A 27466-nucleotide genomic window follows, 5' to 3' on the forward strand; every position below is an offset into this window, starting at 1 on the left:
GAGATTATAATGAACATTACTTATAGGTCACCTGGAAGGGGCGGCGGTGTGGCCTTGGCTGGATTAAACCATTTCCTTATGGTTTTCTCTGCAGAGCTTTACATGAAACAAATGAAAACTGCAAAAGGCCCTTAGCAGTTAATTTAACAGGGCAGCAGTTCCGCCCTCCAAGGTTGTTGCCCTGAAAATGACCCGCCTAGCACTAAGAGACCTTAACTTCATTGTGTGAAATTTCTGTAGCTCTTCTGACACTTGCCTGTGTCTGCAGCAGGTCCACTGAGTTTCTCTAGAACGCAGGGGCCGATGTCCCCACAGATGTCAGCTCTTTCCCTCATGCGACTCTTATGACATGATAAACACGTGCCCCCAAGGCCTTGTCAGAGCTTAGACTGGACTGCACCTTATAAACACCCTAGAAGTTTCCAAATCCCAGTGCTCGGGAAGCGACGGCTCAGTTAGGCCAGAGGCTTTTGGAGGGATCCAGGCAGCCGTTGATTGCAGAGTTCCCGGGTGATTCTGATGTGCCCGCTGAGGGAGAGTGACAGGAAATGATACTGCTGGTGTGGAGGAGTGGGGGACCCTTGTCATGAATTAAACACTTAAGGAATTCCTTGCTCTGCTGAGGTCTACAGTGTGACCTCCTCACGTATGAGGTCACCGTTAGTAAGATGAACGGATAACACTGAGCATCCTTGGTCTGTCAGGCATCTTGTACTAAGCCCTTTAAGTGGTTTTTCTTACTAAATCCTTGGCCATACACGAAGAACATATCATTTGCCACACTTTGCACAAAAAGATGCTGTGATCTGGACAAGTGAGAATTTGCCCAAGACCTGACAGGTGAAAGGTGACAGAGGAGCTGGAATTCCAACCCAAGAGCTGCCCTGTTACCGCAAGCTGTGGAGTTGGGAATATTGGTCTATAGTAGAGGATTTGCCTAGCCCTACATTCAATCTCCAGTAACAGTGAGAGAGAGAAAGAGAGAGAGAAAGAGAGAGAGAGGAGAGGATGGGCACTCCAGGGCCTCTAGCCACTGCAAATGAACTCCAGATGTATGCACCCCCTTGTGCATCTGGCTTACATGGGTACTGGGGAATTGAACCTGGGTCCTTAGGCTTCACAGGTAAGCACCCTAACCACTAAGCCATCTCTCCAGCCCAGTCAGCAAGCTTCTCCTACTCATTTCACTAAACATCACACACATGATCTACCAGTAATTCCCAGCTGCATAATGATTTACGAGCAGGCAGTACAGAACAAGAAATGTTTCTTGGGCTGGAGAGATGGCTTAGCGGTTAAGCACTTGCCTGTGAAGCCTAAGGACCCCGGTTCGAGGCTCGGTTCCCCAGGTCCCACATTAGCCAGATGCACAAGGGGGCGCACGCGTCTGGAGTTCATTTGCAGAGGCTGGAAGCCCTGGCGCGTCCATTCTCTCTCTCCCTCTATCTGTCTTTCTCTCTGTGTCTGTTGCTCTCAAATAAATAAATAAAAAATTTAAAAAAAAAAAAGAAATATTTCTTGCGATTAAGAAGAAATGCACTTCATGAATGCCAAAGAGTTTTCATTTGACTGTTAGGAGAAAATTCTTTAGAATTTCCCCCACAGAAATGAAGTCATATATTCATTCTTTTCCCCTCATTGTAAATAAGGTTGGTAGCTGAAGAGACTAAACCAGTACAATGATGGTAAAACCAGAGAGGAGGAAGTGGACTGTAGAAACATGGAGAAGGCAGAATGCATTTAACTCAGACAGTATTGGAATTGGAGAAGCCTGGGAGGCAGGAGAATTCTGAAGCATCTGGTGTGGGTCGTGGGGTACGTGAACATGTTGAGAACTTCTTGGAGCTAAGAGGACAAGGATTTGGTGAGAAAGAGGGAATGGAGTTTACAGCACACGGAGCGACTGCTGTTGTAGGCTGGCCAGGTAAAGGGAGTTGGTGGGATAAGATCAGGGCTGCTGAGGGAGCCTGGGCAGGCAGGCAGGGACTGGAGCTGTTGCTGTGGGAGATGTTAGTGAATACCTTCTTTCCCACTTCTTTTTTAAAAATTTACTTGAGAACGACAGACAGAGAGCAGGCAGGAGAGAGAGAGAGAGAATGGGCACACCAGGGCCTCCAGCCACTGCAAACGAACTCCAGACGCATGCGCCTCCTTGTGCATCTGGCTTACGTGGGTCCTGGGGAATCGGGCCTTGAACCAGGGTCCTTAGGCTTCACAGGCAAGTGCTTAACTGCTAAGCCATCTCCCCAGCCCCCACTTCTTTAAAAAAAAAAAAACTTGTTTTAATTTTTATTTTAGAGACAGCAAGAGAGAGAGAATTGGCACACTAGGGCCTCAGCCACTATAATTGAACTCCAGACGCTTGCGCCACCTAGTGGGCATGTGTAACCAAGTGCATGCCTCATCTTTGTGCGTCTGGCTTACGTGGGATCTGGAGAGTCGAACATGGGTCCTTAGGCTTCACAGGCAAGCACCTTAATCGCTAAGCCATCTTTCTAGCCCCTTCTTTCCCACTTCCATGCTGTTTCCAGATTCGATAGAAGGTATTAGCAACATAGCTCAGAGGCGAAGTGCTGGACCTCAGGATCTCACTTCCTGGGTTTGCATCAGGCTTGAACATGAATTCCATGTCAGCGCGGCTCCAGCGTAAATGAAAGTCGGTAATGGTGATCTCTCATGAGACTGTGAAGATTCAACTGACATAGTAACAGAGCACCGAGAAAAGGGTCTGGAACAGAGCAAGAGTGCAGTACCCACGAGTGATTACTGCAGAGCACAATAAAAACAAAAGAGGGGCTGGAGAGATGGCTTAGCAGTTAAGGCACTTGCCAGCAGAGCCTAAGGACCCAGGTTCAATTCCCCAGTACCCATGTAAGCCAGTTGCACAAGGTAGCACGTGTGTCTGGAATTCATTTGCAGTGGCTGGAGGCCCTGATGTGCCAATTCTCTGTCAACCTGCCTTTTCCTCTTGCTTTCTCTGTCCCCTCTCTCTTTCAAATAAATTAACAGATAAAAAATTTCCTGCCATGGACATCAGGGAGGTCCTTCTGCAGGAGGCTGTCTGGGAGCTGGGGCCCTGTGGAGCATTGCTGAGTTTAGATGGGTGGATGCTAGTGCTGAGTGATCCCAAAACTGGGACGTGATGCGGGTGGCACCCTTAGGCACAGGACACTTGGCATGTCGACTCTCCGATCTTTCCAGGTATCTTGCAGTCGTCTCAGCTCACGCCATACCTCCAGCTCACATTCCCTTTCACTCTGAAGGAAGGAAGTGCAAACAAACAGGTCCAGAAATTGAATTTCAGACAAGTTGTTAAAAAGCATCCCCATGGGGTTGGAGAAATAGCTCAGCGTTAAGGCACTTGCCTGCAAAGCCTAATGACCCCAGTTAGATTTCCCCAGTGCCCACATAAAGTCAGATGCACAAAGTGGCACATGTGTCTGGAGTTTGCAGTGGCTGGAGGCCCTGGTGCACTCTTTCTTTCTGTCTGTCTCTCTTCTCTCTCTTTTTGTGTTTTTTCAAGGTAGGGTCTCGCTTTAGCCCAGGCTGACCTGGAATTCACTACGTAGTCTCAGGGTGGCCTAGAACTCATGGCGATCCTCCTACCTCTGCCTCCCGAGTGCTGGGATTAAAGGCGTGTGTCACCACGCCTGGCTTTCTTCTCTTAATCTCTCACTGCTTGCAAATAAATAAAAATATTTTTTAAAAGCATCCCCAAGGGGCTGGAGAGATGGCTTAGCGGTTAAGTGCTTGCCTGTGAAGCCTAAGGACCCCGGTTCAAGGCTCAATTCCCCAGGACCCATGTTAGGCAGATGCAAAAGGGGGCGCACGCATCTGGAGTTCATTTGCAGTGGCTGGAAGCCCTGGTGCGCCCATTCTCTCCCTTTCTCTCTCTCTCTCTCTCTCCCTCTCCATCTCTCTCTCTCTCTCTCTCTCTCCCTCTCTCTCTCTCTCTCTCTCTCTCTCTCTCTCTCTCTCTCTCTGCCTCTTTCTCTCTCTGTGTCACTCTCAAATAAATAAATAAAAATGAACAAAAAAATTAAAGAAAAAAAAAAGAAAAAAGCATCCCCAAGGACACCCAGTCAGTGAATGGCAGAACCAGAATGCAAACATAGGCCTGTAGAATCCCAAAGCATGTGCCCTCTGAGCTTCTGCGAGACTGGAAGGCTTGGTGAGCAGAGGGTGATGTAGTAGAGAAGGGAGGCTGGCAAGGGTGCTGAGGTAGGGCACCACACACTGGTGCCAGGCCAGGCACGTGACCTACATAACTTGGACACGTTTCTGTAGCCAATGTACAGCTACTGAAAAGAGTTCTTTGGGCTGAAGAAATGACTGAGTTGTTAAGGCGCTTGTCTGTGAAGCCCAAGGACCCAGGTTCGATTCCCTAGTACCCACGTAAGCCAGATGCATGCGTCTGGAGTTTGCAGCGGCTAGAGGCCCTGGCATGCCCATTCTCTGTCTCTATTTCCCTCTCTCTCTCTCTCTGCATCTTTCTTACTCTCTCAAATAAATAAATTAAATTAAATTAAACAAAATAAAATAAAGAAAGGAGTTCTTTAAGCTGCCTAAAATATTAAAGATTATTAAACTAGCAGCAACTTGTGGGAAACAATGTTGTTGGAAAATTCCAGAAGCAAGACTTCAGATAGGCCAGTCCTTGCCAAGGTTCAGGGACGAGAGCAGGGCTCACCATCCAGGAGAGAGGCACAGATACAGACAGGACATAGAGGAAGCAGAATCTGTCAACAGGACATGGAAAGGATGCATGAAAGAGATTGAGGAGGTGGGTGTCCATGGCGACCAAGATTTTAAGCCTGGGTTCTTTCAAGGATGATGATGTCATCAGGAGAATTCAGGGGGAGTTGATGGCAAAGGATATTTGTTAAAAACTGTTCCTTTTGATGTTTCATTACCAATGATGGCTAAAGGGGACTTTCAGAGGGAGTGAGGCCCACTGTGGTGAGGCCCAGGCTGAATCCAGGTTGGTTCTGGATTCCAACAATTCACTTAACTTTCTGCTGGGTATGATAGAACATCTCTACTGAGCTGTGTGAAAGCTTGGGTTATTTTATTATTTTTATTTTGTTCTTTCAAGGTAGGGTCTCACTGTAGCCTAGGCTGACTTAGAATTTACAATATAGCCTCAGGCTGACCTTGAACTCAGTGATCCTCCTACCTCTGCCTCCTGAGTGCTGGGATTAAAGGCGTGTGCCACCATGCCAGGTGGTTATTATTTTTTTATTTTTAAAATATTTTATTTATATATTTGACAGAGAGAGAGAGAATGGGCATGCCAGGCCCTCCAGCCACTTCAAACAAACTCCAGATGTGTGCACCCCCTTGTGCATCTGGCTAACATGGGTCCTGGGGAAGCGAAGCTGGGTCCTTTGGCTTTGTAGGCAAACGCCTTAACTGCTAAGCCATCCCTCCAGCCCCAGGGTGGTTATTATTATTACTATTATTAGTGTGTGTATTGGGAGGAGAGGTACTGGGGATTGAAGCCAGGGCTTCCTGCATGCTGGCTGAGAGCTCTAACACTCAGCGCATTCCCAGCCCTCGGTTTTGCTTTGAGACAGCATCTAACCGAATCGTCCAGGCTGGCCTTGAACTTGCTGTTCTCCTGACTTGGTCTCCTGAGTAGCTGCAGACTTCCAAGCCTGTGCCACCAGGCCTGCCTGCCTTTGGGTCGTTTTGAATGTTTGCTGATACCAAGTAGACCTTCTGAGCACTGTATCCAGGATGGAGTTGGGGTGGAAAGCCTGATCGTGAAGGACGTTAGTTGGGAAGCCTTTAGCTGTTGGTTCCTGGAAACTTTTTTTTTTTTTTTTTTCTCAAAATGGCTTAAACAGTCATGACAATGCTGGCACTTATAAATCAGCCAAGGGGTGGCTGGGACCTGAGGCTTGTCCCACAGTTCCCTTGGCTCCATCCTGCCTGGTTTGGAGAAACACTCACCAACCCAAGAAGCATCGCTTCTGCCAGCATAGAACCTTTTCTCAGAAGCTGTGCTCAGCCAGCTTCCTGCTCAAGGGTCACTGGCAAGGAGGGGGTCACATGCGCATCCCTGAGCCAATCCCTAGCAAGGTAAAGCCTTACCCTTTGCCTGAAGAGATTCCTCACCACGCTCTGGGCCCTGTGGCTTGAGCATCACTCCTTCACCTCAGGGCTCTGCTGTAGCGAAAGCAGGGAGATGTTGGGTTATGTCAGCTTCTGCCAACAGTTTTTCTAGGCATATTTGACATTTATTATGGTTGGTTTTGTTCTGCATTAAAACCCAATCCTTGGCCTGGAGAAGTGGCTTAGTGGTTAAGGTACTTGCCTGCCAAGCCAAAGGACTCGGGTTCGATTCTCCAGGACCCACATAAGCCAGATGCAGTAGATGCAGTGGCTGGTGGCCCTGCTGCACCCATTCTCTCTCTCTCTCTCTCTCTCTCTCTCAAATAAATAACTAAAATTTTAAAAAAATTAAAAACCCAATCCTCAGACAGGGATGCATCTCAGTAGAGTGCTTGTCTAATGTGCACCCAGTCCTGGCTTTGATCCCTAGCACTGTGTAAACCAGGCATGGTGGTGAAGGCTTATGATGTCAGCACTGAGGAGGTGGAGGCAGGAAGATCAGAAATTCAGGGGTAACCTGGCTATGTAATGAATTTGAGACTAACCTAGGCTGCATGAAACTCTGCCCTCCCTGCCCCATCCCCCCAAACTACAAACAGACATTGAAAACATCATCCAGTATAGGACAGATGCTCACACACCAGATAAAAGTGAGTTCAGGGTCAAGTCTGCTTCCCTGCTGCCAAAGCCCAGGGGAACGGCCCGGTAGAGGGGTTTAGGCTGGGTTCATGGCCCGCTGTCACACTGGCCCGTTGTGGATGCCTCGTGCTCCTGGCCACCCACTGGCTGTCTCAGGAGACGCTCTGGTTCTCCCGATGCCCTGTGATAGAGAGGGATGCAAGATTCCCTTAAGGGTCCCAGGCATACAGAGCAGCTTCCCCAAGAGGGACCATGCATTCCCTCCAAAATAAATAAATAAGTAATAATAAAATAAAAATAAATAAATAAAACCACCACCAACAAAAATGAAACCCAGGAGTGACAGAAAAAGCATATATAGAACTCTTCGAAATGTGCCCCTGAAAAGAACAGTTTCTCCCCACTTCCAGTCCTGTGCATATACCTTCCCGGAGGCAAATGGCCCCAGAGCAAAGCTGTTCTAGAAAACCGGAGTGGGTTTGAGAACGTCTTTCTCGTCTCCACACCGCTCCATGGGCCACAGGAAGGGCTGTCAGTGGGGACACTTCCCAGTGCTGTGGGGTTACTGGCAGAGTCTTCCATGTCTCTGTTGAGTTCATCTGTCATTATCCAGAGTGAGCGCTGAGCAAGGCGCTGGGGGCTCCACAAACATCCTTCCACCCCCTTGGTTTCTCCCGCCTTCCCCTAAAGTTCACTCCTTTCTCCCGTAGCTGCTGCAGGATGCATCTGAGGCCCCCCCAAGGAACATGGAGGCGTGGCAAGATGGGAAATCCTGCCCCCTGCCTCTCAGCACCCAGGCCACTCATGGAGCCTTCCAGTTTGGGGACAGCCCTACCAGTCACTTGCTGTTCAAGCTCCCGCAGGAGTTGCTGAAACCAGGGTATGTTTTTCCTGTCCCGGCACCAACCAATTCAGACCCTGCCTGCATTCTGTCCTGGGGAAGTCTGGTTCACAGGATGCCGTGTACCTGTCACTTGTGAAGTTGGCACTACCAGTTTTTCTTTCTTTTGTGTAGACAAGTGCTGGCCTGCATAGGACGGGGAGTGTGACGGCCGGCTGCATCTGTCCCCCACAGCTGGAATGACAATGTGACATCCATCCGCCCCCACTCAGGGCCTGAGTAATCAGCTCAGCTCTGGTTGAGAATTGACGGCATTCTAAAAATAAGACTGATTCCGTTTTCTTCCCCCAAGAGCTGCTATTTATTTCTGTGATAAATCACCTTTCTTCTCTTGCATTCTATACTGAAAAGAAACTCATTCTCTTAGGTAGCTCAATACAAGATAGAACATTTTTAGAGAATGCATTTAGATTTTTTTTTTAAAAAAATGTATTTTATTTATTTACTTGAGGGAGAATAAGAGGGAGAGAGAGAAAGAGAGAGAGAGAGAGAGGGAATGTGCACGCCAGGGCCTCCAGCCACTGCAAATGAACTCCAGATGCATGTGCCCTCTTGTGCATCTGGCTTACATGGGTCCTAGAGAATCGAACTGGGGTCCTTTGATTCGCAGGCAAATGACTTAACTGCTAAGCCATCTTGCCAGCCCAACTTTTTATTTTTATTTTTTTTATATTTTTTTGTTCATTATTTATTTATTTATTTGAGAGCAACAGACACAGGGAGAAAGACAGATAGAGGGAGAGAGAGAGAGAATGGGCACGCCAGGGCTTCCAGCCACTGCAAATGAACTCCAGACGCGTGCGCCTCCTTGTGTATCTGGCTAACGTGGGACCTGGGGAACTGAGCCTCGAACCGGGGTCCTTAGGCTTCACAGGCAAGCGCTTAACCACTAAGCCATCTCTCCAGCCCTATTTTTATTTTTTTAAAGCTAATCAGTTGCACCCTTTCCAGGGAGGAGGGAATGAGAAGAAATACCAATTATGTCAGTAGAAAGTGGAAAAGCAAGGTCTGTCTTTTTTTTTTTTTTTTCCCCTTAGGTGACTTGAAGGGCATTAAGGGAAAAAGTGTCACCCATTCTTTTAGGCCTTTAAAAAAAAAACAAAGGTAGAAATACCCACTGGCCAGGCTGTAGGATGCTTGTCATGCTCAGACGTTGGCTAGAAGTAACCCAAAGAGCCAATAGGGTGATGGCTGGCAGGTCCCTGATCTCTATACCCTGGTAGCAGGTTCTCTTGAAGGAAGCACATCTTTGGGATCTCAACAATGCCATGTAACTTTCCTAAGCCTTAAGTTTTCCCTCTGGGTCATCTGATGACTGTATATATATATATATATATATATATATATATGTATGTATGTATGTATGTATGTATGTGTATATGTATATGTATATGTATATGTATATGTATATGTATATGTATATGTATATGTATATGTATATACACACACACACACACACACACACACACATAGTCTCCCTGACCTTCAGTTTTCTCACTGGCTAACAGGGGCTCTACCACTTTCCTGGCTGTGGGGACAGGTGACAGCTTCCTTGGAAGCTCCTTCAGTGAGCCGAAGGCACGAGTCACAGGCAGATAGATGTGAAGGAAGGGGAAAGCCCGAGGAGACGGGTTTCCACATCTCCGCTTGCCCCAGGGAAAGTCTCAAGGGCTCTCCTGTGCTGAGATCAGGCTGATGGAAGAGCAAGGCAGAGAGCCAAGGGGTTGTCCTTAGTCAGCCTTCCTCCTGGAGACTTCATGACTTCTGCGGTGGGAGGCCACATTGCCCAGCACCGCTTTCCAGGTCAGGCTGATCTCAGTGACAATGGTCTGGCCTTTGTGTGTATGTGTGTGTGTGTGTGAGAGAGAGAGAGAGAGAGAGAGAGAGATTGAGGATTGGTGCATCAGGGCCTCAGCCCCTGTCATGGAACTCCTGACATGTGAGCCACCTTGTGCACATGTGCAACCTTGTGCGCTTGCATCACTTTGTGCATCTGACTTATGTGGGATCTGAAGAGTCAAACATGGGTCCTTGGGCTTTGCAGGCAAGTGACTTAACTGCAAAGCCATCTCTCCAGCCCCTTTTATCTTTTTTTTTAATTAACAACTTCCATGATTATAAACAATATCCCATGGTAATGCCCACTCTCCCCCCCCTACTCTTCCCACCCCCTTTTATCTTAAATTTTTTTTAAATTTATTAAAGAGAGAGGCAGATAGAGAATGGGTACAGCAGGGACTCCGGCAACCACAAATGAACTCCAGATGTATGTGCCACCTTTTGCATCTGGCTTTCGTGGGTACCGGAGAATCGAACCTGGGTCCTTGGGCTTCACGGACAAACGTCTTGATAGCTAAGCCATCTCTCTAGCCCGCAACCTTCATACGAAGGACACAGTGGCTGCAGAGGCCACCCTGGCTTCCTCCAGCCTCTCGGCCAGCTCTTTGCACATTCCATGTGGTGAGAGACCTGCCTACTGAGGCCTCCACCTGGTATGTTCTCACCCAGCGCCGTGTTACTAAAAAAGCTGAATGTTTCAGGCTGGAGAGATGGCTTAGCAGTTAAGCACTTGCCTGTGACGCCTAAGGACCCCGGTTTGAGGCTCGCTGTCACATAAATACAAAAGTAAATTTTTTTAAATTATTTATTTATTTGTTTGAGAGCAACAGACACAGAGAGAAAGACAGAGAGAGGGAGAGAGAGAGAATGGGCGCGCCAGGGCTTCCAGCCTCTGCAAACTAACTCCAGACGCGTGCGCCCCCTTGTGCATCTGGCTAACGTGGGACCTGGGGAACCGAGCCTCGAACCGGGGTCCTTAGGCTTCACAGGCAAGCGCTTAACCGCTAAGCCATCTCTCCAGCCCACAAAAATAATTTTTAAAAAATTAAAAGGCTAAATGTTTCAGCGGTAACCAGAACAGTCAACCCACGCCTGGTTACTTTTTCTCTTTGCTGTGACAAAAGCAACTTCCAGAAGGGCAGGTTTATGTGGGCTCACAGTTTGAGGGTACAGTCCATCCTGGTGGTTAGGACATGGCAGCGGCGTGTGAGGCAAGGTGGCTGGTCGTGTAATGTCATGAAGCGGAGAGAGGTAAATGCTGGTATTCAGCTCGCTTTCTCCTTTTTAGTCCATCTGGGACCCCAGCCCATGCGATGGTGCCACCCTCAGTTAGAGTGGGTCTTTCTAACCTCAATTAACCTAGTAGAAACTCCTTAACAGTCATGCCAAGAGGGCAGGGATGAGGTAATTTTAAAGTCACATAAGATTGACAAGATTAGCCATCAGAATTGGTTTGCATAAATTTAAAATTATCATAGGCCCAATTATTGTAACAATCATTATATTTTTAGGAAGCTGAAAGGTTTGGTGTATTCTGCCATTCTCACTATGATTTACATTTAGCCATGTTTGGACTCTTTAAAACTGGGGCCATCATTTTAATGCTGTGGTGAATGTGTAAAGATGGTCCCGAGCGTTCTCTCCTTCCTCCAGCAACGAGCGGTCACAGCTTCAGTGTCAGATTCGGGAATGAAAATCCACGGCTGCTTCTTTAGGGGTGTTCATCAGTTAGTCTTTTCTGCAAGAAAAAAAAAAATGCCGTAAGAAACAGTTGTTCTGGGAGGCAAATGTCAAGTCCAATCACCAAGCCCACATACACGGAGTACTCTCCATTCTGGATCGCATCCCGATACTCTCCTTAAGTTGGCACAGGCTCACAGACACCCCAGGGGAGACACAGAGCCGTGTGCCATCTGGGCAGTTTCCTTAAGCAAATACGGGGGGGGGGGGATCTTCTGCATTTTGAAGGCTGCTGCCCTCTAGGAAACTTGCTAAGCTGGATGCTTAACATGCATCTCCGCCTCGTGGTTTTAAAAAGCAAAGAGAGGGCTGGGGAGATGGCTTAGCAGTTAAGCACTTGCCTGTGAAGCCTAAGGACTCCGGTTCAAGGCTCGATTCTCCAGGACCCACACTAGCTAGATGCACAAGGGGGCGCATGTGTCTGGAGTTCCGTTTGCAGTGGCTGGAGACCGTGGTGCGCCCATTCTCTCTCTCTCTCTCTCTTTCTCTCTCTCTCTCTCTCTCTCTCTGCCTATTTCTCTGTCTGTTTCTCTCAGATAAATAAATTTTAAAAAGAACTTAAAAAAGCAAAGAGAATTGACTACATGTTTGTCTTCCACTTCTAGATTCTGCCTCTGGATTCCCCCTTTCCGCCTTCATTGAGTTCAATCACTTGATGGAGTACCTAATTGTATAGTAGACCCAGGGCATGAGAAAGGACTATCAGCAGGATAAATATACTTCCTGCCCTCTAAGTGTGCACTTAGACAGGAACCCCAGGGAATTCATGGGGACTGCTAGTTGATACTTGCATCTCTACCGTCTTTCCATGTTGCACCTCTGTAACTTGTGAGTGCATCCATGCACCATCCCCAACTCTAGAAATGAAAGTCCAGGCTGGAGAGATGGCTTAGCAGTTAAGGCACTTGCCTGAGAAGCCTAAGGATCCAGGGGTTTTTATTTGTTTTTTTTTTTTGTTGTTGTTTGTTTGTTTGTTTTTTTGAGGCAGGGTCTCACTCTGGCCCAGGCTGACCTGGAATTCACTATGGAGTCTCAGGCTGTCCTCAAACTATGACGATCGTCCCACCTCTGCCTCCCGAGTGCTGGGATTAAAGGTGTGCGCCACCACGCCCAGCAGGATGCAGGTTTGATTCCCCAGTACCCATGCAAGCCAGATGCTCCCCCTTACCACCCCCGCCTCTTTTTCTCTCATTCTCAAATAGAAATGAAAGCTCTTGGCTGCCTCCCCTATGCCTGGTGCAGTGCCTCCTATGTGCTGCACGCTCTGTAAATACGTGTTGGATGGATAGCTGGTTGGATGGATGGATATGGGCTTTCGTTTTATTTTATTTTATTATTTATTTATGTGAGTGACAGAGAGAGAAAGAGGCAGATCGAGAGAGAGGGAGAGAATGGGCGCGCCAGGGCCTCCAGCCACTGCAAATGAACTCCAGACGCATGTGCCCCCTTGTGCATCTGGCTAATGTGGGACCTGGAGAATCAAGCCTCAAACCCGGGTCCTTAGGCTTCACAGGCAAGCACTTAACCGCTAAGCTATCTCTCCAGCCCCGACTTTTCTTTTTAAAAAACATTTTTTTTTATTTATCAGAGAGAGAGAGAGAGAGAGAGAGAGAGAGAATGGGTATGTCAGGGCCTCTAGCCTCTGCAAACAAACTCCAAATGCATTACGGGGGTACTGGGGAATCGAACCTAGGTCCTTAGGCTTTGCAGACAAGCACATTAACTACTAAGCCATCTCTCCAGCCCAGATGTGAGTTTTCATACAAAGTAAAGGCTTTCTTAGCCAGATGTGCCTATGATATGGGTCCATCATGCAAATGAATGTTAATTTGCTGTCTTTGACTGCACAGTATTTTCCAGTTTCTCTTCCAGTGCAGGTGAGGCTCAGAGAAATGCAGGGGAGTACAAGAGAAAGTGAATCTATACCTCTGTGCCTTTGTGTTAAATGTGTTCTATAGAAAGAAAATACTTGCCTGATGCTTGGGTCACAAACTCATTATGCAAGCTGTCCCCTACTCCTCCCACTGCTTCCTTTTGTATGACTGTACACAAAATAGAATGTGTAGTCACCGAGCTTAAAAAGTGTGAAATGGGCCAAGAGAGATGGCTTAGTGGTTAAGGTGCTTGCCTGCGACGCCTAAGGACCCAGGTTCCACTCTCCAGATCCCATAAAAAGGTGAGGCAAGCATAAGGTTGCACATGCCCACTAGGTGGCGCAAGTGTCTGGCATTCAATTACAGTGGCTGAGGCCCTGGTGGCGTGCCAATTTTGTCTCTCTGTCTCTCTAAAATAAAAATAACTTTTTAAAAAGTGTGTAATGATGGGCTGGAGAGATGGCTTAGTGGCTAAAGCCAGATGCACAAGGTAGCACATGTGTCTGCAGTTCGTTTGCACTGGCTAGAGACCCTGACACACTTACTTTTTCCCTCTCCCTTCCCCTCTCCCCACCCCTCTCAAATAAATAAATAAATAAATAGAATATTTTTTCAAAGTGTGCACTGTTAAGGGAACTAAGCCAAGCACAAAAAGATAAATGCTTTTTTTTTTTTTTTTTTTTTTTTTGGTTTTTTGAGGTAGGGTCTCACTCTGGCTCAGGCTGACCTGGAATTCACTATGTAGTCTCAGGGTGGCCTTGAACTCATGGCGATCCTCCTACCTCTGCCTCCCGAGTGCTGGGATTAAAGGCGTGCGCCACCACACCCGGCAATAAATGCTTTTTTTAAACATTTTTTGTTTATTTTTTATTTATTTACTTGAGAGTGACAGACAGAGAGAAGGAGGCAGAGAGAGAGAGAGAGAGAGAGAATGGGCACACCAGGGCTTCCAGCCACTGCAAACAAGCTCCAGATGTGTGGCCCCCCTTGTGCATCTGGCTAACATGGGTCCTGGAGAATTGAGCCTCGAACCGGTATCCTTAGGCTTCACAGGCAAGCGCTTAACCGCTAAGCCATCTCTCCAGCCCTAAATGCTTTTTTTGTTTTTTAAATTTTTTTAGAGAGAGAGAGAATTGGCATGCCAGAGCCTCAGTGTGGTTCCACTCACATGAGCTACATAGGGCAGTCACACTCAGAAAATCCGAAAGTGGAAGAGCAGCAACCCGAGCCTCGAGTGACAGAAAGAATGGAAAGTTACTGTTTGGTGGGTGGAGAGCTTCCGCTGTGTAAGATGAAGGCGTTCTTGTGCCACGTTGTGAATGTGCTCCACACCACTGAACTTCAGTGGTAAAGATGGACATTTTTCTGTCATGCGAATTTTACCATAATTTTTCAGGTAATGTTTTTTAAGGATTTATTTTTATTTATTTATTTATTAGAGACAGAGAAAGGAGAGAGAGAGAGAGAAAGAATGGGCATGCCAGGGCCTCTAGCCACTGCAAACGAACTCCAGATGCATTCACCTCCTTGTGCATCTGGCTTACATGGGACCTGGGGAATCGACCCTGGGTCCTTAGGCTTCATAGGTATGCGCCTTAACCGCTAAGCTGTCTCTCCAGCCCCTCATGTAATTTTTAAAGTCCCAGCATATTCCTCCTATGCTGCCAGCTCATCTGGCTGCAGAGGTTCCACATTATTCCCCAGTGTGGTGAGGAGACTGCACAGCAAAACGGTTAACCGCTGGCCTGAAGTGGTTTCTGCAAGTCCCAGAGAGAGACACAGGGCCGTGTGAGTCCACGTAACGTGATCCCCGCTCTTGAAGAATGGGGGGCTCCCCACAGCCTTCCCATCTCTGCAGCACAGAAACACTCCAGCCTTTATTTCACTTCAACACCCATTCCTTTCCTTTTAATTTTTTTCCCTTATTTGTGAGAATTGGAACTCACTAGGTAGCCTAAGGTTGACCCCAAACTTGCAATCCTCCTGCCTCTGCCCTCTGAGAGCTGAGCCACCATGGCCAGTTCTCAGTGCCCGTTTCTTTCTCTTTCCCACAGGTCACAGTTTGCTGTGGACATTCGGACAGCAACCTCTAGAGGGCTGGTGTTCTACATGGGCACCAGAAACTCCTTCATGGCTCTGTATCTCTCCAAAGGATACCTCGTATTTGTTTTGGGGGCTGCAGGGAAGAAACTGAGGCTCAGGAGCAAGGAGAAATACAATGATGGGAAGTGGCACACGGTGAGAGCATTGCGAAAAATCCACAATCCAAAATGGTCCAAAGTCCAAATTTTTTTAATTAATTTTTTTGGGGGGGGGTTTCGAGGTAGGGTCTCACTCTAGTCCAGGCTGACCTGGAATTCACTATGGAGTCTCAGGGTGGCCTTGAACTCACAGCAATCCTCTTACCTCTGCTTCCCAAGTGCTGGGATTAAAGGCGTGCATCACCACGCTCAGTGTCCCAAAAAATTTTTTTGAGCAAGAACATGGTGCCACAAGTGGAAAATTTCACACCTGACCTCTTGTAATAGGTTACAATCAAAATGCTAAAGATATTGTATAAAATTACACTCAGGCTGTGTGTATAAGGGCAAAGTGTAACATAAACGGATTTTTTTTTTCCAAGGTAGGGTTTTGCTCTAGTCCAGGCTGACCTGGAATTCGCCGGGTAGTTTCAGGGTGACCTCAAACTCACTGGTCCTCCTACCTCTGCCTCTCTAGTGCTGGGATTAAAGACACGCGCCACCACACCCAGCCCATATATGGCTTTTGTGTTTAGACTTGAGTCCCATTCCAAGATGTGTCATTATATATGTATGCGTGTGAATATTTCAATATTGGAAAACTGTCTGGTATCTGTTATATCCTTCTGGTGCCAAGAAGTTCAGATAAAGAATTTTTAGTCTTGGCCTCCAGTTGATGCCAAATCTGCTGAGATTACAGATGGAGAGCAAGCGAAAGGGGCCAATGCCACATCCTGTGGTATGGCCCAGCAGTTGCGCCAGTTGTTGGGTATTTACTGAGGTGGGGAAGAACAAAAGGAGGTAGATTTGTCCAGAAAAAGAGCAGCTTGGAGCTGGGGACAAGGAGGAGTTCTGTTGAAAGTCCCGGCAGCATGAAAGAGAGAGAGAGAGAGAGAGAGGGAGGGAGGGGCGGGGGGAGGGCAGGCAGAGTTCTAGGGGCCAGAGATCCGACTGCGGAGCAAGGCCTTACAAACACTTGCTCCTCAGTACAGATGTGACCACGGCTGCTTGTTGTGGGAGCCCTGGCCCAGGGCACAGGCGATACCCTCCCCTCAACTCTCTCTCTCATTATCCCTTCGCTCTCCTTCTCTCTTTCCCTCTCCCGCTTCCTTCCCTAGCTCCACCCCAGGGCAGGAATGACTCTGTTCCCTGGGATGCACTTTCTCTCTCTCTCTCTTTCTCCTCTTTCCCTCCCTCTTTCTCTTCTTCCCTCCCTTCCACTTCCTCCCAGCTCTACCCCAGGGCAGTGATAACTCTCCCTCCTCAGCTCTGTGTTTGTTGCATAGATGGGTGAATTTGAATGCCCTTGGTTGTTCCTTTTTTGTTTCAACTTCCAGGCCTATTGTACCTATTTATTACTTCCCTTTCAAACATCCTTGTAATTTAGCTCCCCTTTTATATCAGATGGTTTAATAGCTAACACAATCTCAGAAAACAATGGTGATGATAAATGGGAGAAAAATTTCTTTTTGAAGAAACTACCTGAACACCAGGAAAATAATACGTATATGTGTGTGTGTGTACATATATATGTGTGTATGTGTGTGTATGTATGTATGTATGTATGTATGTATGTATGTATGTATATATGCACATACATACATCTACACACACACACACACACACACACACACACACACACACACACACACACATATATATATATATGGATGGATGTATATGTATATGTATATGTATATATAAATTTCCGTGACTGCTCACAATATGGCACCAATTGTCAGGGGTAAATATTTGATTCTTTTCTTTGCTCTGCAGGTGGTGTTTGGGCAAGACGGAAGAAAAGGACGTTTGGTTGTGGATGGGTTGAGGGCCCAGACAGGCAGTCTGCCTGGAGATTCCACCATAGCCCCCACGGGAAAGGTCGTCCTGGGGTCGTCACTCCTAGGGAAGCCAAAGGTATAGATACGAGAAAAAGCAATCCCTCTTGTTCTAGAGCTGTTGCGATTCTATGAGAAAGATAAGACTGCAAAATACTTAAAAATGATTCTTTGAAATTGTTAGAATTCGGGACTGAGCGGAGCAATGTGAGGAACACAAGGACTGGGGAAGAGCCAGTCTCACCAGCACAGACTTTAATGCAGCGCAGACCGGGGCGGCCTTCTCCATGGGGAATGAAACTGGTCACTTCCTGGAGTGGGTCTTGGGGATTTTAAGGAGTTAGGCTTCAGGACAGCCTGAGATGGGGTGTGGGGAGAGGGGGTGGAGTCAAACAGACTTTAGGTTGTCTCTCTCTGCTGTTTGCTTTTCTTTGAGAGTGAATAGTGGGGAGATACAGCCTCTTTTGTCTACTGGTCACCTGCTAAGAGGGCATTAGTGCTGTTTCTTAGGTGGCCCGACAACTCCTGGAGTCTGTCCATCTTCCACCTTGTAAATGTTATGGTCCAAAAGAATTTTCCAGGGCTGGTCAGATGGCTTAGTGGTTAAGGTGCTTGCCTGCGAAGCCTAAGGACCTATGTTCGACTCTCCAGATCCCATGTAAACCAGATGCACTGAGGTGAGGCAAGCACAAGGTTGCATGTGCCCACTAGGTGGCGCAAGCGTCTGGAGTTTGATTGCAGTGGCTGAGGCTCTGGAACACCAATTGTCTCCTTCTCTCTCTCTCTCTGTCTCACTCTCTAAAATACAAAATATAAAGAATTTTCCAACAAGGTAAGTGATTCGTAAATCCTTCATAAATGCCCAGTGTTCATGTCCATCATGCCCAAGCCTTTGGTTATGAGGTGTGGGTTGAGATGTGACCACAGAAGGAACTTTGAGTCTCCATGGCTTGACACATGAGATTCTGTTAGCTTCTCTTCCAGAGAATACAAATAACAGTTTAGGCTGTAGACCTAAAAAGAGTTTTTAAAAAAATTTTAAAATTGTATTTATTTATTTGGGAGACAGAATGGGAACACCAGGGCCTCTAGCCACTCCAGATAAACTCCAGATGCATGTGCCACCTTGTGCATCTGGCTTTACATGGGTACTGGGGAATTGAACCCAGATCCTTAGGCTTTGCAGACAAGCACCTTAATCTCTGAGCTATCCCCCCACCTCCCTAAAGTGATTTTTGAACTAAGAGGATGATATTCCAAGCTTTGGTAGTTTCTGTCACCTTTACAAAATGATAGCAAAAGGAGCATACCCTGAATACTTAACAATCAGTCAGTTCACTGTTGCATTTAAATGTTTTTAAAGGGTCTTTTTCTCTCTCATAAATGGAGACCCAATGTCCTTTGCCATAAATAGTAAGTAACCATAAAAATTAAATATATGAAAATGAAAATGTCATTAAAGTCTAGGCAGATAACTTGTCCTGGACCTATTCATGTGAGATGAAAATGAGCTTTCCAAGAGAACAAGGGACATTAAACATCTATTAGCATTAACACAAAGCTGCAATTTGTCCCTGAACCAGAGAGCTACAAAGAGAATTGGGAAAAAAAAAAAAAAAACAAAACAGAAAACAAGGCTGGGGAAGAGATACGTTTGGCATGAGCAAAGCCCTGAGTTGGATCTCTAACCTCATATGCATTTTAATGTTATTCAATGTCTGAAATAACAAACTTATCTCAAGAGTCAAACTTGGGAACATAGCTAAGGGAAAGTCTCAAGGAGGAGGGCTCATTCACTAGACTTGTCAAGTGGAAGAGATCGTTCATAGTCCTCTGTCCTCTCCCTCTGTCTCTCCTGTCTCTCTGCTGGAGCCCTCACCGCCCACGGGAGGCCTTGCCCATCCCTCTTCCCTTGGACTTGTTCTTTTCTCCCAGAGTTAAGTTCACCGGTCTGGTCAGCTGCTCAGGCCTAGGAACTGTCCTCCCAAATGCATTTGTTCGCTGTTCCTCACGAGCCAGGGGCACATTCAGGTGCTATGCTTGCTGACAGTGAGTCAAGGAGCCGCCCAGATTTAAATCTGGGGCCTGGAGAGATGGCTTAGCCGTTAAGGCGTTTGCCTGCAAAGCCAAAGGATCCCAGTTCAATTCTCCAGGACCCACGTAAGCCAGATGCACAAGGTTGCGCATGAGTACAAGATGGCACACGTGTCTAGAGTTCGTTCACAGGGGCAAGAGAGCCTGGCACATCAATCCCTCCTCTCTGTCTCTGTCATAAATAAAATAAATTAAAAAATCAAGACTCTCTATATGAAAAGAAACGTAATATTTTTAAAAATATTTTATTTTTATTTATTTGAGAGAGGGAAAGAGGCAGAGAGAGAGACAGAGAGAGAGAGAGAGAAAGAGAGAGAGAGGGGTGTGCCAGGGCCTCCAGCCACTGCAAACTAACTCCAGTGAAAAATACATTCAAGATAAAATACATTCAAAAATACATTCAGAAGCCGGGTTCCAGGTAGATAGCCCTTATTCCAGGACAGCCTCAAGCAAGCAAAGGGGCTTCCCACAAGGCCTCTGACAGTGTGCATGGCATCTTGTTCTAATGCCACAGCATTCATGACTTTTTTTTTTTTTTTTTTTTTTTTTTTTTTGGCAGCACACTGAGCCTAGCAATGTAAGGAATTGCTTGGCACTTATTATTTTTGGAACACCTTGGCCTCCCTCCTTTTTTTTTTTTTTTTTCTCATACAGCTGCCTGGCATTGAGCTGTCACGCTGGCTTGCAGAGCTCCGAGCAGCAGCTTGCCCCTGCAAAGAATTGAAAACTCTATAAACCGAGTGGAATTTTCTCCCAGCTGCCGCTTAGCGTGGACCAGGGTCAGGTTGACCTTCCTTGTCCTCCTTTCTTTCGTCTTTGGTGTGCGTGTGTGTGTGTGTGTGTGTGTGTGTGTGTGTGTGTGTGTGTAATGTGCATGTTGTTGTAGCACTTTATATCTGTATAGCACACGCATGTATGACACCTTCAAACCTTAACCACCCACCACAGCTCTGATGTAGAGATGTGTCTTGACATCATGACGAGAAGGCAAGAGGCACAGTCAGTTCTACGTGACTCTTTTTGTTTGTTTGTTTTGGTTTTTCGAGGTCGGGTCTCGCGCCAGCCCAGGCTGTCCTGGAATTCACTATATAGTCTCAGGGTGGCCTCGAACTCGGCGATCCTCCTACCTCTGCTTCCCTAGTGCTGGGAATAAAGGCGTGCGCCACCATGCCTGGTCTACGTGACTCTTCGAAGCAGGAAGAATGAATTTGATTTTCTTTTTATTTTTCCTTTGTTGTTTTATCTTTATTTATTTATTTGAGAGCGACAGACAGAGAGAAAAAGAGGCAGATAAATAGAGAATGGGCATGCCAGGGCCTCCAGCCACTGCAACCAAACTCCAGATGCATGCGACCCCTTGTGCATCTGGCTAACGTGGGTCCTGGGGACTCGAGCCTCGAACTGGGGTCCTGTGGCTTAACAGGCAAGCGCTTAACCACTAAGCCAGCTCTCCAGCTTGAGTTTGCTTTTCTTTTTAAATTTATTTATTTATTTATTTGAGAGCAACAGACACAGAGAGAAAGAGAGATAGAGGGAGAGAGAGAGAATGGGCGCGCCAGGGCTTCCAGCCTCTGCAAACGAACTCCAGACGCGTGCGCCCCCTTGTGCATCTGGCTAACGTGGGTCCTGGGGAACCGAGCCTCGAACCGGGGTCCTTAGGCTTCACAGGCAAGCGCTTAACCGCTAAGCCATCTCTCCAGCCCGAGTTTGCTTTTCTTAACAAGCCGAGATGCCCTGCACCTTGACCAGTCCTGCATCTCTAGGAGTTAAAAGTAACAAACTCTTCTCTTGTGCTTCGCTGCAGAGTCTCCCCCAAAACAGCTTTGTGGGGTGTCTGAAGAACTTCCAGTTGGATTTAAAACCCTTGGATTCCCCTTCTGCAAGTGTCAGGGTTTCTCCCTGCTTAGGTGTTTCTTTGGAGAAAGGCATTTATTTCTCCCAAGGAGGAGGTCATGTGGTCCTGGGTAAGGAGCCATTGGTCGAGTTCACGTTTTGAAGTCTGAAGAATTCTGTTATCTTTCATTCACGATGGTGCCTTAACTGCCGTTTTCTTTCTTTTGAAAGCCAAGTCCGTGTTGTTGGGGCCAGGATTTAAGCTCACTTTTAGCATTCGCCCAAGAAGTCTCACTGGAATCCTAATATACATTGGAAGTCAGCCAGGACAGCACTTAAGTGTTTATATGGAAGCAGGAAAGGTGTGTAAAAGGCTGGTGACCCAGGGGAAGAGGGCTTCGGCTGTCTTGGTGGAAGAAATAGTGAGATGCCTGTGTGTTCCAGGTCACAGCTGCTGTGGACAGGGAGGCAGGTGGGACTTTGACGTCGATCACACCAAAGCGGTCTCTGTGTGATGGACAGTGGCACTCAGTGGCAGGTATGACATTGGTTCATGCTCTGAAACAGTATCCTTCCATCTGGGTTTGAGCATCCCCGGGGCGGCCTCAGTCTGTCTGTCTGTCTGTCCGTCCATCCATCCATCCATCCAAGTTCCTGGCCTGGGGTGACACACCAAGGTCCCCTATCCAGTCACAGCCTTGGCTGGGCTTAGGTCATTCATGGCTACTTCTCTGTAGCATGTTGAGTTTGGGCTTTTTGAGTTTTGTGGGTGGTTTTATTTAGCTCATAAAAAAAAAAAAAAAACTGATAGCTATTTTCATGTTTGAGGTAATGTAACATTGTGGTTTAGATTTTGGTTATAAAATGATAAAAAAAAAAAAAAGACAAGCTAAATTTCAGCTCCACCCCTTATTCTGGTCACTTTGGGGAAGTTGCTTAAACGCTCTTTTTGAAAAAATATATATGTGCCGGGCATGGTGGTGCATAAGGAGGCAGAGGTAGGAGGATTGTCATGAGTTCGAGACCACCCTGAGACTACAGAGGGATTTCCAGGTCAGCCTGAGCTAGAGTGAGACCATACCTCAAAAAAGCAAAAAAAAAAAAAAAAAAAAAAAGCATACATATATATATGATTTTTATTACTTGACAGAGCAAAAGGCAGGGAGGGGAGAGAGGAAGGGGTGGGGGAGAATGGGCTCACTAGGTCCTCTAGCCGCTGCAAATGAACTCCAGATGTATATGCCACCTGGTGTATCTGGCTTACATGAGTCCTGGGGAATTGAACCTGATTCCTTTGGCTTTGCAGGCAAGCGCCTTAACTGCTAAGCCATCTCTCCAGCCCTTAAGTCCTCTTTTATCTGTAGCTTCCTAATATGTAACATGGAGATAAAAACAGTGTATACCGGGCTGGAGAGATAGCTTAGCGGTTAAGTGCTTGCCCGTGAAGCCTAAGGACTCCGGTTCGAGGCTCGGTTCCCCAGGTCCCACGTTAGCCAGATGCACAAGGAGGCGCACGCGTCTGGAGTTTGTTTGCAGAGGCTGGAAGCCCTGGCACGCCCATTCTCTCTCTCTCCCTCTATCTGTCTTTCTCTCTGTGTCTGTCGCTCTCAAATAAATAAATAAAATAAAAACAGTGTATACCCTTGCGGGTTGTGAAAATTAAATCGGAATGTATGTCTGGTGTGCTTAGCCGGCTTCTGACCCACTAGTTAGGTAAGCATGTCTTCTGACTGCTGGTGAAGTAAGGTTTTCACTATCAGTTACCATCAGTGCAAACGATTTTGATGAAAGCAGTGGTGGAAAGCAAGCACATTCTCTCAGATTAGAATCTTTTCTGTTAGTGTTACGCTATGGGTGTGGGCCTGGGATGTGGCTCAATGGATAGAGTGTCCGCCCAGCTTGCTGTGGCCACCTGTGGACTCATTGGCCAGCACTGCATACACTGGGTGAGCATGATGGCTCATATCACAACACTCAAGAGATAGAGGTTGGAGCATCAGATGTTCAGTGTAATCCTTGGTTGAATAGTGAGTTCAAAGCCAGCCTGGGGTACGTGAGACCCTGTTTAACAAAAAACAAACAAACAAACAAAAACTATAAAGGAGGGTTGGAGAGATGGCTAAGCAATGAAAGGAACTTGCTTGCAAATCCTGGTGGCCCTGGGTTAAATTCCTCAGTACCCATGTAAAGCTACATGCACAAGGTGGTACAGTTGTCTGGGGTTTATTTGCAATGGTAGGAGGCCCTTGCACATCATCCATTCTCCTCTCTCTCACTCAAATAAAAAAAATTTTTTAAGAAGTAGGAGCTGGAGATATGGCTCAGTAGTTAAGGTGCTTATCTGCAAAGCCTAAGGACACAAGTTTGATTCCTCAGTCCCCAAGTAAAGCCAGATGCACCAGGGTGGCACATGCATCTGGAGTTCATTTGCAGTGGCTGTCTGCCACTTTTTCTCTTTCAAATAAATGAATATTTTCAAGAAACAAGACAGGAAGGAAGGAAAGGAGGAAGAAAGGAAAAGAGAGAGAGGGAAAAGGAAATACATGAGCTTACTTCTGCTCAGCATTTTTTTTTTTTTTTGTAAGATCAAGTGCAGAATTACATAAGGTTGTACTGGCTGAAACCTGTTTTGTGAGAAGTGGCCTTTTGTTGATGAAAATGAACGTTAACTACGTTGCAATTAGCTACAATGATCCTCCTGATTGGAATTTTGGGAGGTGGCTCACGGTCTGCGTGCACTGTCCCTGACATCAGTTTTCAGAAGCCGAGTGGCTTCTGAGGGTCATGGAGATCATGTGATATGAGCAAGCTTGGCTTCTGGAAAGAGGAGACCGGATTGGGCATCCTAGCCCTTTATCACTGTGCTTTCGGACCAAGCCCTCGGTGAAGCATGTCTTCTCTTGTGTCGGAGGTGGGAAACGGGATGTCTGCTGTAGAGATTTGCTTTAAGGATTCAATTCAGTAATGTCTGTGGAAATGCCCAGCATTGCCTGGTGCTGAGAAGAAGTGAGTGGAATTTGTACCAAGGCTGACCTAGTTTGCTGCCTGCAAACGGTGCCCCAAAGGGCCCAGTGGGAATGAGTTCAAGTGAAGACAAGTAGGTGACAAGGTGACAATGACGGAGTGCTCTTCTCAGGTGACAGACCTAACCAGCTTCCTTTCTTCCAGTCACCATCAAAGAACGTGTCCTGCACCTGGAACTGGACACGGAAGACAGCTTCACAGTAGGACAGTTCACCTTCCCTTCTAACAGCACCCAAGGATCACTGCACGTTGGAGGAGTCCCAGGTAACACCCAAGCCTGACTTGTACATCTGTACTGCCTCATGTCAGCTCCCGGCAATGTCATGTGCACTGGGTGGCTGTGGTGTCCTAGCACCTGGGCCAATGACAGAGCTGCCCTCGGCTAGACCAGCATCTGGGGCATCACAGGACAGTCCAGGCTACATGGTCAGTACCTTCCTTGGTGTCCAGCCTGTGATATATATGTTTCTCTTAAGAACCACATTAACCCAGAAGCCTGTTTCAACAAAGAATCAAGAAAATCTGATTTCAAAAACCAATTTCTCCTCCCCAGGGAACTGAGCTGCTGCATTTTTTGGCAGCGTGCATAGAACAGTGAGGCAGGTTAGGATGGAACCAAGTTTGAGACTAGAATTTTACCTGGGAAAAGAACCTTTTCATCCTTCCTTGTTTTATGTCTCTCCAAATAGTCTGGGTGTTAATTTTATAGGCCTTTCATAAACCATAAAAGGCAGCCAAGTTTGGAGTTAGTATCTATTGATTCTGGCTGGGGAAGCTTCCTCTCTCTCCTAAGGCTGGAGACCAGCCTTGTTGCTGATTTGTCACAGCAAGCAGTGTGGGGAGGTGGCCTGGGGTTCCCTTTGGCTCTTTCTTTATTTTTTTGTTTATTTTTATTTATTTATTTGAGAGTGACAGACAGAGAGAAGGAGGCAGAGAGAGAGAGAGAGAGAGAATGGGTGCACCAGGGCCTCCAGTCACTGCAAACGAACTCCAGACGCGTGCACTCTCTTGTGCATCTGGCTAACGTGGGTCCTGGGGAATCAAGCCTCGAACCGGGGCCCCTAGGCTTCGCAGGCAAGCGCTTAACCACTAAGCCATCTCTCCAGCCCCCCTTTGACTCTTTCTATGAACTCTTTTAAAATCCCAGGTGCATTCATTTGATGGCATAAACTCTCCACTGAGTGCCTCTTTTCTTTTTCAGCTAACTTGAAGACCCTGATGCTCCCCATTTGGAAATCATATTTTGGCTGCCTGAAGAATATTCAAGTCAACCACATCCTTGTCCCTGACACTGATGCCACAGAAGTCCATGGGTCTGTCAGCCTGAATGGCTGCCCTGACCACTAACCTTGAGCTTTTAGACAGCAAGGAAACTCACCTTCAAAAGTACTGAGGCCCCTGTGTACCTCCCTCCCCCATTCAAGGTCATTCTTAACTCAAGACACCGTCAGCACCATTTTAACAGAAAATCTCATTCTGAATTCCAAGCACGTCGACCCTTCAACCTTATCATTCAGTGCGACACGTGTATTTTATGTAAAAATCCCATTTCTTGAAGAAAACGAACAAGTTGTTATTCAAACATGCACACAATGCTTTTGGTAATATTATTCCCCACTAAAAATTCAATGTGTTTCAGAGAACATTTTTCCACTTTCTGAGAAAAATAAATCTCTTTTAGAGCACTTTAAGAAAATGAAACTTTAAAATGCTAAATTGCTATAATTTATGGGGTTAAATAAATAAAATGCGCTGTTCAAATTATGATGTTTTCTGAGGAAAGAAGAAACAACCAGGGTTTGATGGTCATTGATAACTATATTATTATTATTTTTAATTTTCCCTTCTGGAATCTAGGCAAAAATCCCCTTCCTTGCCTTTTGCTTTTTCTTCCTTTTTTAAAAAAATATATTATTTATTTATTTATTTAATTCAGATAGAGAAGGAGGGAAAGAAAGAGAGAGAATGGGCGCACCAGGGTCTCCAGCCACTGCAAACGAACTCCAGACACGTGCACCCCCTGTGCATCTGGCTTATGTGGGTCCTGGAGAGTCAAACCGGTATCTTTTGACTTTGCAGGCCTTCACTGCTAAGCCATCTCTCCAGCCCTGTAACTATATTATTATTTTTTTTTTTAGCACCTGTTCAATGTGTTATCAACAACACAATTTTCTTTTTTTGGATTTTTTAAAAGTTTTATTTGAGAATGAGAAAGAGATAGAAGAGAGAGAGAGAGAGAGAGAGAGAGAATGAGTGAACCAGGCTGTCTAGCTACTGCAGTCAAACTCCAGAGGCATGCACCACCTTATGCATCTGGCTTATGTGGGTTCCTGGGGAACTGAACCTGGGTCCTTCAGCTTGGCAGGCAAGAAGTGCCTTAACCACTAAGCAATCTCTGTGGCCCACAATTTCCTCCAAATAATTATCAAGCTCGTACCAGGAGGCTCTGTGTGTACTCAATACATAAACTACGGTTTAGACGTAGTTCCTTCTCTTAAGCTGTTCATTTGTGGAGACGTGGAATGTTATAAACAGTAACTAACAAGTTGATTACCCAAGCTACGTGGCTTTCCAGTCCTTGCTTTCTCCAGTCTGCTACCAACCAAGTCTAAGTTAGGACTGTCACTTCCTCGAGAACACAAACTATCAAATAGGGGACCTCAAGTAAGTGTATGTGCTATAACTGAAGCTTTCCGTAGCAAGCCAACAGGAACCAACAGAAAGGAGAAATCATTTCTAGATTTCATGATATGACAGAGTAGTAGTGTTACCCAATACCACTTTCCCAAGCAGAAAAAAAGAGAGAGAGAGAGAAAGAGAAAACACTGTGGAGGGGAGGGAAACAAGTAATTTGTATAGTATTTCTATATGGTATCCTTCTTGCTATTTGCCCATCACCTCTGAAATGGAGTCACAGCCCCCTGTTGTTGTTTTGTTTGCTTGTTGGTCTGCTTTGTTTCGTTGTTTGCACTGTGGTCCTGTGGGTGTGCTTTCTACTGACCACAGTGATACACAACATGTTCTCCCGGAGAAGTCAGATCCTCAAAATGGAGGTGCTTAGCAGAAGTTGTGAGGTGCTCTCTGGGGACCCTGTGCTGGCTCCCGGTGGTACTTCTCCCCTTCTTTAATACCACAAAGAACAGCTCCTCATCTGTGTTTGCTGAATAAAATCCCACCTGGAGGTGTGTCTCAGTGGTAGAGCACTCACCCAGCATGGGCAAAGTCCTGCATTCGAAAAATAAGAGAGAGAGAGTGAGACAATACCAGCAATCAGAACATAACAGGGAGAGTTCCAGATGACTTCAGCCAAGGGAATACAAAGCCCTC

The 27466-nt window shown here is 46.5% G+C and overlaps 1 protein-coding gene across 1 annotated transcript in view; it reads left to right on the plus strand.

Moving 5' to 3' along the window:
* Positions 1–25795, plus strand: part of Lama3 (laminin subunit alpha 3) — a 327578-nt gene extending 301783 nt beyond the window's left edge. Inside the window, exons 68-75 of the mRNA XM_045135309.1 lie at positions 7467–7636; positions 15165–15348; positions 17127–17267; positions 21087–21246; positions 21347–21477; positions 21560–21653; positions 24284–24403; positions 25341–25795. Coding sequence (XP_044991244.1) covers positions 7467–7636; positions 15165–15348; positions 17127–17267; positions 21087–21246; positions 21347–21477; positions 21560–21653; positions 24284–24403; positions 25341–25486 — 1146 coding nt within the window. The 3' untranslated portion in view covers positions 25487–25795. The remainder of the gene's footprint in view (positions 1–7466; positions 7637–15164; positions 15349–17126; positions 17268–21086; positions 21247–21346; positions 21478–21559; positions 21654–24283; positions 24404–25340) is intronic.
* The last annotated feature ends 1671 nt before the right edge of the window (positions 25796–27466 follow it).

This window comes from Jaculus jaculus, chromosome 15 (genome assembly GCF_020740685.1).
Source record: "Jaculus jaculus isolate mJacJac1 chromosome 15, mJacJac1.mat.Y.cur, whole genome shotgun sequence".
NCBI classification, from domain to species: Eukaryota; Metazoa; Chordata; class Mammalia; order Rodentia; family Dipodidae; genus Jaculus; species Jaculus jaculus.